The 12,590-nt window shown below is 41.9% G+C and overlaps 7 protein-coding genes across 7 annotated transcripts; 2 read left to right on the top strand and 5 right to left on the bottom strand.

Moving 5' to 3' along the window:
- Nucleotides 1–176: 176 nt before the first annotated feature.
- Nucleotides 177–2,365, bottom strand: V1514DRAFT_326359 (uncharacterized protein). The gene is made up of 3 exons (XM_066926785.1): nt 830–2,365; nt 644–768; nt 177–567 (listed from the first exon to the last, which is right to left on the bottom strand). Exons 1-3 carry the CDS (start codon nt 2,301–2,303, stop codon nt 535–537), a joined length of 1,632 nt encoding a protein of 543 aa, XP_066784963.1. The 5' UTR covers nt 2,304–2,365; the 3' UTR covers nt 177–534.
- Nucleotides 2,366–2,437: 72 nt separating this feature from the next.
- On the top strand, nt 2,438–3,543 carry V1514DRAFT_290064 (nucleophile aminohydrolase). The gene is made up of 3 exons (XM_066925290.1): nt 2,438–2,562; nt 2,667–2,686; nt 2,771–3,543. The coding sequence occupies exons 1-3, from the start codon at nt 2,528–2,530 to the stop codon at nt 3,475–3,477; spliced, it is 762 nt and encodes a 253-aa protein (XP_066784962.1). The 5' UTR covers nt 2,438–2,527; the 3' UTR covers nt 3,478–3,543.
- V1514DRAFT_326354 (uncharacterized protein) lies at nt 3,495–4,789 on the bottom strand. The gene is made up of 2 exons (XM_066926784.1): nt 4,140–4,789; nt 3,495–4,078 (listed from the first exon to the last, which is right to left on the bottom strand). The coding sequence occupies exons 1-2, from the start codon at nt 4,578–4,580 to the stop codon at nt 3,767–3,769; spliced, it is 753 nt and encodes a 250-aa protein (XP_066784961.1). The 5' UTR covers nt 4,581–4,789; the 3' UTR covers nt 3,495–3,766.
- Nucleotides 4,790–4,869: 80 nt separating this feature from the next.
- Nucleotides 4,870–5,868, bottom strand: V1514DRAFT_290062 (nucleophile aminohydrolase). The gene is made up of 4 exons (XM_066925289.1): nt 5,630–5,868; nt 5,430–5,554; nt 5,109–5,363; nt 4,870–5,053 (listed from the first exon to the last, which is right to left on the bottom strand). Exons 1-4 carry the CDS (start codon nt 5,787–5,789, stop codon nt 5,009–5,011), a joined length of 585 nt encoding a protein of 194 aa, XP_066784960.1. The 5' UTR covers nt 5,790–5,868; the 3' UTR covers nt 4,870–5,008.
- Nucleotides 5,869–5,914: 46 nt separating this feature from the next.
- On the top strand, nt 5,915–8,017 carry V1514DRAFT_206234 (WD40-repeat-containing domain protein). The gene has a single exon (XM_066924683.1). The coding sequence runs from the start codon at nt 6,145–6,147 to the stop codon at nt 7,777–7,779; it is 1,635 nt and encodes a 544-aa protein (XP_066784959.1). The 5' UTR covers nt 5,915–6,144; the 3' UTR covers nt 7,780–8,017.
- On the bottom strand, nt 7,837–9,006 carry V1514DRAFT_326348 (uncharacterized protein). The gene is made up of 2 exons (XM_066926783.1): nt 8,250–9,006; nt 7,837–8,189 (listed from the first exon to the last, which is right to left on the bottom strand). Exons 1-2 carry the CDS (start codon nt 8,902–8,904, stop codon nt 8,128–8,130), a joined length of 717 nt encoding a protein of 238 aa, XP_066784958.1. The 5' UTR covers nt 8,905–9,006; the 3' UTR covers nt 7,837–8,127.
- Nucleotides 9,007–11,184: 2,178 nt separating this feature from the next.
- V1514DRAFT_318345 (uncharacterized protein) lies at nt 11,185–12,185 on the bottom strand (the record flags this gene model as incomplete). Its single annotated transcript, XM_066925883.1, has 2 exons — nt 11,185–11,322; nt 11,448–12,185. The coding sequence occupies 2 exons, from the start codon at nt 12,183–12,185 to the stop codon at nt 11,185–11,187; spliced, it is 876 nt and encodes a 291-aa protein (XP_066784957.1).
- Between the last annotated feature and the right edge of the window lie 405 nt (nt 12,186–12,590).

Raw genomic sequence — 12,590 nt, 5'->3', positions numbered from 1 at the left:
CAATGTTAATTTTAACATGCTGCCAACTAAACTGGCTTGTTGATGGTCATCATATGGGTTCGAATGGCCATCTCGCAGTCGATATTAAACTCAATTTACAGTCACATTCCAACCGAAATTAATCGAAACCATAAACCTATAAACCATAACTGTTGTATTCAAATTAATGCTCACTTCGCTTTCTTGCTTGTTCAGACAAAAGGCCGTTCGTTATTTTTTTTGTCTTGGTTGAATCCACGTCGGGTCCAAACTGATATTACGTTGTCAACTTTTTTTAAATAACATGATTTTTATATCATATATACTATCGTGATTGTCAAGGCTATATTATTGATCAAAATGAGGTATTTTTTATAGTTGAGGATTGAGTAAGGTTTTTTTTTTTTTTAAGTGTCGTTTCTATTCCTCCTTCCTGTTGTTTTGTTCGAATCTTGAACTACTTTTCTTTCTTTTCCTTACTATATACTACACGTGACTTTTGCCCATGCAAAAAAAAAAAAAATACTAATACGTCTATATGAATAATCTACTGGTTTAAATATATTTGTACGGGTTCAAAATGCCGTTCTATCCCTCGTCAACAACCGTTAGAACCATGAAATCTGTAAAAAAAAAAAAAAAAAAATTCATGAATAGCACTTACCGGGTCGTATGACTTTTTGACTTCCTTCATCAATCTGATCACGCCCTCGTCCTTGCTGTATTTGAGATATGGCTTCTTGGCAAATCCCAAGCCATGCTCTGCCGAAATCGAGCCATGTCGTTTTTCTGTTTGTAAAATCAATCAATAACCTGTTATGGGTGAAACAAAAAGGGGGTGGGTACTTACCAATCCATTCATACACCCAAGGTTCAAGTACCTTCTCGATCGCCTTGTCGTAGGTCTTAACCGCAACGTTCAAATGCAGGTTGCCGTCGCCCAAGTGACCGTAACCCACCACGTTCACAATCTGGGCATCTTCAGTGCCAATCTTGAATCCCTTGTCTTGCAACTCGGTCCTCGCATCCTCAACTAATTGATACAATTCAGACAACGGAATGGAAACATCGTATTTGTACACGCCGCCCGACTTGGCCAGTGACTCTGTAATCCCTTCCCGCCACGTCCACAGGTTCTTTAATTGAGTTTCATCTTGCGCGAGCACGCCGTCTTCAATCACGTCGTTTTCAATCAGGTCTTCCAAATATTGTTGCAATTTCTCCTCATCGTGACCCCGGTTCGAACCCGATGTTTCCACGAGCACGTAAAAATTATGCTCATTATCAAGTGGTCGTCGCAATTCGCTAAACTTGGCCACTTGATTTTGTGATTGCCTGTCCATGAATTCGAACGCGGACAAGATTTCGGAAAGTTCACCTTTGGCCTTTACAAACGCTTTTTGCACTTTTTCGTACGAGTCCAGTCCAAAAAATGCCACGTTGACCACTTTTGATCGCGGAGGACACAAGATTGACACCGCGGTCACGATGCCGAGCGTGCCCTCGGATCCGATAAACAATTGCTTCAAATCATATCCGGTGTTATCCTTTCTAAGCTTGCCCAAGCCGTTCACAACCGTGCCGTCGGCCAAAACTGCTTCCAACCCAAGCACGGTGCCATGCAAGCTGCCATATCGAAGCAACCTAAGACCGCCCGCGTTCGTGGCCACGTTGCCTCCGATATGGCACGAACCCTTGGCGCCGAGGTCCAAAGGGAAAATGTAACCCCGCTCTGCCAAAAACTGATCCGTGGCTTCCAAAATGCAACCGGCATCGGCAACCAAAATGCCGGAAACTTCATCAAACGATCGAATCTTGTTCAGGTTGGCTAATGACACGACGATTTCGTCAAACACGGGCACGGACCCGCCAACCAAGCCCGTGTTGCCGCCCTGAGGCACGACCGCCAACTTGCGGTCATTGCAATGCCTCAGAATCGCAGACACTTCCTCGGTGGTTCGAGGCTTAAGTACCAACCGAGCCTGGCCACGATATTTCCGCATGGCGTCCACGTTGTACCCGGCCAGGTCTTCGTCTTGGGCGGTAAGCACGGCACCGGAGGACAAGATTGATCTGAAAAACGCCACGTCTTGGTCGGTTAACGCGGCAAACCGCGAATCACGTTGAATTTGAGGATATGATTCGGCAGTCAGCTTAACAACCTGAGTGCCGACTGGAGGACCACTAGCATTCGCGTAGCCACGAATTGAAGAACCCAACACCCTCCTGCTGGGTTCGACTTGCCAGCGGCAGGCCAGCCGAAAACTCATGCGGCCCGCAGTTCGTAACGACCGAAGCGCACTTGCAGTAGCAGCAGGGCGCATTTTGTTTTTATCAAACTCAACTTTGCAACTGAGGTTTCCGAGTGGTTGAAAATCGAAGTAAATTCTTCGGGCAAAAAACATAACTGCCACGGCGGCATGGCATTATATGCTCCAGCCGCGCGCGCAACTGGCAACTTGGATTTTGGATGATTCGAAACTGACTTTGGTTCAATTTCGACCAATCTCGAGGAAATCTAGTTTCGTATTATTTTATTCAAGTCATCATGAGTGGTTACGATCGAGCCCTTTCAGTTTTCAGGTACGTTTGAGTTTGCTGTGTCAAATTATTTGTTCTCTTTATGGAACAACTACTGCAAGTACGATTGATCATCAACTGGTGCTGACTGACAAAATATAATTTAGTCCCGATGGCCATGTTTTCCGTAAGAAAATATATTGTTTTATATTGCTTATTCTGTTGTTCACCATCCCAGGTGGCTTACTGACCTGACCAAAAAAAAAAACAGAGGTTGAATATGCTGACGAAGCCGTCAAGCGAGGCACGTGTGCGGTTGGTGTCAAGGGCAAGGACGTTGTCGTGCTGGGTTGCGAAAAACGTACGGCCATGAAATTGCAAGACGTGCGCATCACGCCGTCCAAGATCGCGTTGATTGATCATCACGTATGCCTGGCGTTCGCCGGCTTGAACGCCGACGCGCGAGTGCTGGTGGACAAGGCCCGGGTCGAAGCTCAGAGTCACCGGTTGACGGTTGAGGATCCGGTCACTATCGAGTACTTGACCAAGTACATTGCCGGCGTGCAACAAAAATATACCCAATCCGGAGGCGTGCGGCCGTTCGGCATCGCCACGATCGTGATCGGGTTCGACCCCAACGACGACACGCCACGGTTGTACCAGACCGAGCCGTCGGGGATTTACTCGGCATGGAAGGCCAATGCAATCGGGCGCAGCAGCAAAACCGTGCGCGAATTTTTAGAAAGAAATTATAAGGATGATCAAGACAGGGAAGAAACAATTCGTCTTACCATCAAGAGCTTGTTGGAAGTTGTTCAGACCGGGGCACGAAATATTGAGATTGCCATTTTGGCCCCGGGAAAGAAGATTGAGAATTTGGATTTTAATAGCATTGAGCGTTATGTGAAAGAGATTGAATCCGAAAAGGAAGCTGAGGCTGCAAAGAAGAAGCCCAGAGGAGCGCAGGCCAGTTCATAGAAAGTAATTTACATGTATAAGCTTTAACTGTTGCATTTGTACCATATATATTTTTAACCAGTCGTACCTGTAAAGTGATATTTAAAAAAAAAAAAGAAAGAGAAGAATGCAATTATTCTTCGTATTACATATTAAAAGTTACAAAAAAAAGAACCTGCCCCCATGCACCTGAACCTTTGCTTAACCCAGCACGTCTATAACACCCATAAACAATAAACACCATCCAGTTATCAAAAACAAAAAAAATATTCAATATGTCATAAATTGAACATGCTACCGAAATAATCATTCAAGCGCCCCATTTATTGCACCAACTGCAAATTTTTTGATGCCCATGATGAAATTCAGGAAACACGACCGTCACGTTGCGCATCTGCGCATGACAAACATAACAATAAGCCAACGATCGTGACACGGACGAACCTGACAAGTTGCCGGACGTGCGGTCCAGTTCCAATTCCCGCAGGTGACAGGACCGGCAGATCCATCTGGACTTGAGCCCGCATTGGCAGCGGCCACGGAACGGTTGATTGAAACCGCATTGGTCGCAGGCAAGCCTAAACCTTTGCGTGCTTGCAAGCGATGGTCGTAACGTGCATTCCTACACGAAATCAAATTAACCAAGAACCAGAAAAAAAAAAAAAAAAAAAATGATACAGTACCTGGCAAATAACCTTATGACATTTATAACAAAACCCAGTCACGTCCGAGCACATGTACGTGCCCTCGAAGCATTTAATCGTCAGGTTCGCTAACTGATGGAAATAATTGGGTGACAGGTTTAACGCTTGCCATGCGGTCGTGCATAACAGTTTTAAGTTTCGCAAGTCATTGGCACGCAAGCATGATGATAAGATGTACAGGATTGGCGGGTTTGTGATCATGTCCAGCAATGATGCCCTGCTGTTGTTGTTGTTGTTGTTGTTGATGATGTCGTGATAACGATTGCGATCATGCGCGGGCAAGTTATTCACACAGCTGCTGCTACCATTACCACCACCGTTATTGTAACTCAATGCCGAAAAAGTCGAACGAGCTGACGCCACGGCGTCCTTGTCATTCGCAACGCCATGGAACGGCACGTCTTCAAAGTCCAACTCCATTTGGCGCGAACCTGCCTATTTCTCTGCTATCACTAAACAATTAAAAAAGAAACCCCCACAGTGTTTTTTCTTCTTTCTTTTCTCCCCAAAGACTTCATCAATTGCAAATCTCCATCAGTGTGACGACCAAGTCTTGGGCCCGTTGTTCACTTGACTGCTTCGTTTTACGTGACCGGCGGCTGCTCAGTGATGAAGCACCTTACTCATTGATTTAGTAATCTGGAAAACAGCATTTTCCATTTCCATGAAAATAACTACAACTTACAAGTTTACTATATTAGAAACCGACTGCGGGTTGAAAATGTCAATTAATACAGGACATTCCTTATATATAATAATAATAATAAAAATAATAATAATAATATATATATATACATGCTTCAATTTAAAAAAAAAAAATGCGAGACATATATCTTAATTTAAACCCGTCAGAAATCCACTGACCTGACACCATCTTTATCCACGACTTTAACCTAAATCATGCTTGAGTAAGTAATTAAAAAAAAAAATTAAAAAATTGAGACTTACCAAAACACCCTTAAAGTCAATCGGTAATCGCTTCTTCAATTCGTCAACACAAAGTTGAGCAACTTTTAATCCTTCTTGTAAGCTAAGATCTGGTCGATGCCATCTATCCAACAACGATAACGTATAATAAGCCGCGTATCCATGGGCCGCATATGGCACATCAGCATGAGCGGCAAGATAGTCAACAAAATAAAGCTTCGGGGTCGACGTGGCAACATCATAACCCGCGACTAATAAATTAACCTGATATGGCTTCTGTAAACCGGGGGGCCTGTCAGTAACCGAAAAAAAAAAAAAAAAAAAAATCAAGGGGCAACTTACTCTGCTTCGTAAACTGGTGGCAAGTTCTCGTCGAATAAATGATGTGATTGCCGAAGGCGATAGTTCTTCCTCGTTTCTAATCTCGTGAAGTTGAATATTGGCTTGGATAAACTCGGCAAATTGCACTACAATTCAACGAAAAGCCATATTTAATATTTCAACTCATTATCTGTTCTTTATCATTGCAAACCATGACTTACCTGTATCTCCAGCTTCACCGGTAAATGCAATTAACGCATGTGGAGCAATAATCCTGGTCTTGTCATCATCTGCTTTCAAAACCGACACGCCTCGCACGGCTGCCTTTGAAGTAATCACGATGACTCCTTCCGCGGTAGTGATTCCTAACACGACATCCATGACTGATTCTTATCTATATATATATATTTATATAAATATCAAATTATCGATCCAAGCTGGTATCAGATCAGATCGATGAATTCTGTTCTGTCGAGCAAACTCGCCCTCCCCCAGGCCCTTGTTACCCTGCCGATGATGCTTGTGTTGCCGTCACTCACGTTTGTGCAGTTATGCAGGATCATTTGCATCTCAACTTTTTTTTTTTTTGTTTTGCTAACCTCCCAACCAAAAAAAAGAGAAAAAAAAAGTAATAGTCCATCTTCTTCATACCCCGTCCGCACGTTACAAAGTGCAACAGGAAAAGTTCATATCAGGTTTTTTTTTGCATACATTAAGAACAGAAGTCTAAAATCAAATGTCAGATCCTTATTTTTCTCGAAAACGGAAGCGAGGGCCTGCTAAAAATGGTCGCGGAACCGCGGCACCAGCAACTTCAGGAGGAGGTTCAGGACGACGACGTGGAGCCGCAAGTTCAACTTCAAATGCCAACAATGGTAACGCCAATATTGTGGATGATGAAGAAATCACTGATCCGGAATCGTCTGATGAAGAAGGACGAGGAGGAAAAAATGCCGGCAATGACAGTGACGAAGAATTAGGACATGATGGTCAGGAATCATCGTCAGAAGAAGAAAAAGAAGAAGAAGAGGACGACGCGGTTGATCCTAACGAATCTGCGGCAGACAAGCGACGCCGACTTGCTCAACAATACATTGAGAATTTGCAACAGGAAATTGATGCTCAAGGGTTCGATGCCGCAGATGTTGACCGAGACATATTAGCTGCCAGGCTAAAAGACGACGTGGCAGCAGACCATGGCCGCCTGTACAGGTTAATCGCCAGGAATTTCAGCTATGTTAAACCGGAGCGCAAGTTTTTAAGTTACAAAAACATGGCATCACCCAATGCGATTGCTAGTGCTGAAAACAACGAGATTGATGATCAGTCCGTGTTCGTGATCGGCAAGGATAAGGTGTTGTCCAAATTTAATGCCCGAACCGGCAAGCGATTGCGATACAAATTTGGAGGTCATGATAAGGAGCCGCTTGCCATTGCCGTGTCATCAGATGGCAAGATTATTGCCACCGCTGGCAAGGACAACAAGGTTGTCGCCTACGCGGCATCTGACCTTGAAATTTTGAAAACTTTCACGCAACATCGAGGTGCGGTTCAATGCTTAACTTTCCGCAGGGGAACGCATAATTTGTATTCCGGAAGTGCGGACCGGACAGTGAAAAGTTGGTCATTAGACGCGTTAACGTATCTTGAGACGTTGTTTGGTCATCAAGATGCCATTAGTGGCATCAGTGCGCTCGCGCAGGAACGATGCATCACGACCGGTTCACGGGACCGAACCGCCAGGTTATGGAAGATCGTGGAAGAATCTCAATTAATTTTTCGAGGTGGCAGTCAAAAGGGTAAGACTCACGAAGGGTCGATCGATTGCGTGGAAATGGTTGATAATCATATTTTCCTTACCGGATCAGATAACGGATCGATTTCGTTATGGACTTTGCAAAAAAAAAAGCCAACATTCACGTTCACGTTGGCCCATGGCATTGATACGCAACTTGCTCATGCCAGGTATTCGGCAGAATTGGAAAACATTCCAGCCGGTCCGGAACCTCAGCCACGATGGATCACATGCCTGAAAGCGATTCCGTATTCGGACTTGTTTGTGTCCGGATCATGGAACAGTATCAAGATTTGGCGCTTGATTGCAGAGGATGAGGAACGCGTCAACGAAAAAGGTGAAGTTATCGGGACAAGAAAAAAATATGGCATTGAACCGATTTCAGAATACAAATTAGCCGGCGTGGTTAACGACATTACGATCGTTGAAGATGGTGACGTGTTACGTGTATGTGCTGCTGTTGGTAAAGAAATTAAAGGTGGCAGGTGGATTCACAAAAACGCCAAAAATGGGGTTCACGTCTTGAGCTTCAAGCGACGGGACGATGTAACGGTCAGTAACGTCAAGACCTTGTAAAGACGGGCAGAAGCAATTAATTACATATCCTACTTATATAAATTTTTGCATCATCATATCATCATCATCATCATCATCATCATCATCATCATCATCATCATCAGCATCATCATCATATAATCATATCATCATCTTAATTACTACCATCAAATGATGGAAGAAATTCAAGAAACTAACATTATATATATTTTTATTTTTATGTACAATAGGATAATGACCAAAAAAATTAAAATATTAACAAACAGAATCAAACATTGAAAAAAAAAAGTAAAAACGCCAAATACCGAAGAAGATAAAAATAATAATGCAGCAAATAATTGAACATTTTTAAATCAAATGATGACAATATTACCGTTTGAAAATCGAGGCGGCTCTAATTACAATATTCGTACTCAATCGTCGCAAGGAATCTAGAAAAAAAAAATAAATAAATATATGAAAATAAAATGCAGTGTTGAATTGGCGCATACTTCCAAGAACGGTGCCGTTTCGTCGCAAGCTGGCAAACCAAGGTGCGATCAAGATGCCGAGTAATTTTAATCCGAATCCCTGAACGAATTGGACCACGACCTGATCACGAATCGTGATGTATGCAATCTTGTACCATGATCCATGAGCAGGACCGATGGCACGAGAATATGTACTATCAGCACGAAGATCAAACGATTTAATCACGTTGTAAAAATTTTGAATCGATTGTTGCACGTGCGCGACCGGATCTTGGTCGTCTGGTTCAATGTCGTCGTAATCATGGTCATCACGATCGTTGGCTTGCGTGGAGCTGGATGCGGTGGAACTTGAATAACTAACAAACGAGCCGGACGTGCTGCCAGCCTCGTCATCAGCATCATCATGATCTTCGTCAGCTTCGCGTTTGGCAAATGCATACGAATTGACTTGCTGCTCCAATTCTTCTTCCTCTTGTTTTTCTTCATCGTTGTCGTCAAGATTACGAATCGTGCGGGTTCGTCGATCACGAACTGGTTCATCAGATGCTTGCATGATGGTACTCAAAATGGCAGTCAAATTGGCTTCCGAAATCGGTTGACTGGTGGATGATGGCATGTCATGACTGATTAACGATGCATCGGCTGCAGGGAAAACTGATATGGGGAATTCTGACATTTAAATAAAATAGTTTTTTTCTTATTGTCGTGAACGAATTGATTGTTTTAAACCAAAAAAAAAAAATGTCGGCTTGACTAGTGATCGTTCGTTAAGTGCGCTTGTTGATAGAGTTTGAATTTAACAGCTTTATATAGCGTAAATCGGAAATCATCTATTTTATTTTCATTCATTCCCAGTACAACTGACAAATTATTTTTGTTTATAACGATTTACAAATGAATAAAATCTAATTGAATTTGAATATCTTCTCCTTGTGAGTTTTTGATCTCACTAAATTAGTTAAATATCTGCATGGCTTTGCGCACCAACAGTTAAAAGTAATTAACGGTAATAGGTGTAGGTAGTACTTGGTCGAAAATAATAATAATATTATTATACGCAATATTAGTTTTGTACAGTGTTTGATTGAGTGGGGTATTTCAGGGCAACGATATGCCGAAACAAAAAAACAGAACGCTGCAAAGACTGGGCAACATGCATTATTGTGATATACATGTTAAAACCGGATTTAATACCCACACAAAGGCCGATAGCAAGTGCGTCTTTCAAATATATATATATAAAATGAATGAAAATGGCAAATACAGAGACGTTTTTAAAAGCCAGGCTTAGAAACAGGGGATTGACTGAGACTGCACACCAGCTCGTCCTCCTTAACTTTGTGGAGATAAAAACGGTTAAATGTTTAGCAAAGGTTCTTATATGCCGTATAACTTAAAAGAGCGGTTGAGAGCAACGGCATTCATCACCCGACACTGCTGTTACGTCTCACTGTACCTGAACATACTTTTTTTTTTTTTTTTCTAGAATAGAAACGCTTGCGGTTAAATTTACTCAAAACATAAAGACAGTAGATGAAGAAAACAATTTGCAATAACAAATTAAGAAGGATTTTATGCAACGGATCAACGCGCGGACTTTGTCGTATAGCACGACACCTACTTTCATAAATTTATTTAACAAGCAGAAAGTTTTGTGTAACAACACTTTTAAAACAAATTTCACAAAAAATGCAAAACACAGAACATGGCACATGTTAAGCAGCCAAAATGTAATGGCGACCATCATCACATCACGGAAGCGTAACCACCCACGATACTCCCATCCCATGGTACTCCTTCTTTTTTTCGCTTATGAATTTACAGACAAGCAGCTCTTTGGTCGGTGACATGCCACTGATGACAATCAATCAATCACAATGTCGTGTTTCGCTAGTTGAGATTGAAGACGCAACAGTTTAATCAAGCTAACCCCCCACGTCCCACTAGCCATCTTTAAGAAAAGCATTTTGGTAAGTGAACCGCATAGTACCGGGTACACATTGCCACATATTTGCGGCAGGTACGACGGATACAATCATGAAAAATGATCCGGTACGAGGTACCTCGCCATCATTTGCTGGAAATAACGTGAGAGAGACGAGAACCAAAATGGGGGGCACGGACTGGTTGGGGTTGAGTTATTATATTATACAGCGTTCACAAGGTTTGAGCGCTTTATTTATTTTATTTTATTTTATTTTATTTTATTTTTTAATTTTGTATAACTATATTTTTGATATATAATAGTTATATGGAGTTTATATTTCCAGTCACATGTTTGCGAAAAAAAAAAGCGCTGCATAAATTTTAATATGGTTTGTTGCGCCTTTCAAAATCTTAATTTTGGTACCAGTTTCTTGTGCAATCTCACCTATACATACATGTAATATATATATATATATATGGTTTTTTTTAAAGAAAAAGAAAGAAAAATACCCATGTACATGAAACTTTGTTTTTTCTAAAAAAAGGGTTTTATATTCATTATATGACCACCACCACTACGTAAAGGGCAGTATTATATACATACCCAGTTGATGGGAACATACATACCCTTATTTTTAAAAACCCAATCCTTTTTGATCAATTGTCGTTTGAATTTCGACATTTTTTCCTAAATGTGGATTTTTTTTTCTTCTTGTCGTGCTCGCTTTTGCTCGGGACACCGGGCTACCCAGGGCATAGCCTCAGTCCCATGTGTCAAAAAAAAAAAAAGCAAAACTATAAAAACCATTTAAAAAGCAATTAAAAAAAAAACTTTAGTATTTTATCGGGAACGAAAAGTGGGACACAAAAAAATAAGGTTTGACTTACTTTTGGGATAATGATTTTACGTAACAACCAGCCGAGGAACCAAAAGCGAGAAGAATTATCCAATTCATTGTGTGTGTGTGTATGTATGAATGTATGTATGATTAATGTATTATAAAATGCCGCCTGCAGCTGAGGTTGGTTGTTATTCTTCAGTTTGTGCCTTGGCCCTGCGAACCAGTACCTTCCATCGATACCGTACTGTTTGGCCATCTCGTTTGTTCAATATCTGTGCATATTCTGCAAAATCTTGTCGTGGAAGTGTTCTTAAAACTAAGTCAACCTATAAAAAATTTATGAATTCATAATTTGTCAATATCTGAAACCCCCTTTCCTGTTCGTTTTTTTTTGTCTTGTTACCCCCTTAAAACACAAATTTTTTTAAGACATTTTTTGTTTCACACGTACAAGTTTTCGATCTTCGTCAATGGTCCATGTAGAATTAGGCGCTTTCCGACGTTTAAACGTTGACCCCGCAAACGCGGTTTCATCCACAATTTCTAAATCAGTTGCTGGCCTGCGCGAAGTTGATCCAAATAGTGGTTGAGGTGCCGGGTTGACCTGTTGCGACTGAACGTTGTCATTGCTGATACCGCTGACGTATTGAGATGAGGCCATTGTAGTTGATGCATAAGCTTGTGATGGCAACGATGGCGACGGTAACGAAGCAAGAGGACGAGGTGAAGTCACGGATTGCACGCTACCGGGCGATTGTTGATGATGTTGCCACGGCTGAGTGCTGCCGGCAGAGAGGGGACTGGCATACGGAGACAGCGATTGCAAGCCCGGTTGAGTTGATGATATGGCAGGTTCATAGTAAGAATACTGTTGCTCAAGTGCCGGTTGCGCGTGTTGATGTGATTCAATTGTGTTGTTGGATTGAATATGAGGAGAGTTTTCAGAAACTGATGATGATGGTGGTGGTGGTGGTGGTGGTGGTGGCGCCAGTAAGATTGGAGATTGAAATGCCGAAGATTGTTGAGTTAATGGCAAAAAGCCAAATCGATGGGACGGTGAAGCCATTGAAAAAGGTGATTGCAAGTTTTGCTCGCTGCTGGCACTTGCACTTGCACTTGAGCGCTGGCCTTTGTCATCATGTTGGGCCGAGTTCGCGGTAGCCTTGTTCAAAATGTGATCAATGTTCATATAGAAGATAAATGAAAACTATTGCTTTGTTTGAAAAAAAAAGAATAGTTGTACTCTAAAAAGATGAGTAAAGATGCAATATGACGAACATGCGTTGTTAATGAATGCCGATGACGATGGCGATGACGATGCTGGACAATGTATGACACGACTTTAAAACAACAAATGAAAAACTAATTGAAATGAAATTAAAAATGCAAACAACACATGCAACTCGATCCGACCTTAAAATTTCTAGGGGAGGAGGAGAGGAGGCGAGGAGGGGGGAGGAGACGGGGGTTACCAGAAAAATCAAGATTCGCCAGAAAATGTTGCTCCTTATTGCAAACTAAAGTACGTAACCGGTTTCGGGTACACGATGCTTAATTTATGTTTTTTTCTTATAAGTTCGGTACCATTGCACGG

Source organism: Lipomyces japonicus (assembly GCF_038497905.1).
Source record: "Lipomyces japonicus strain CBS 7319 unplaced genomic scaffold V1514scaffold_7, whole genome shotgun sequence".
Classification (NCBI taxonomy): domain Eukaryota; kingdom Fungi; phylum Ascomycota; class Lipomycetes; order Lipomycetales; family Lipomycetaceae; genus Lipomyces; species Lipomyces japonicus.
Note: the sequence above shows the minus strand (reverse complement) of the source record. Positions and strands in the feature narration are given on the sequence as shown.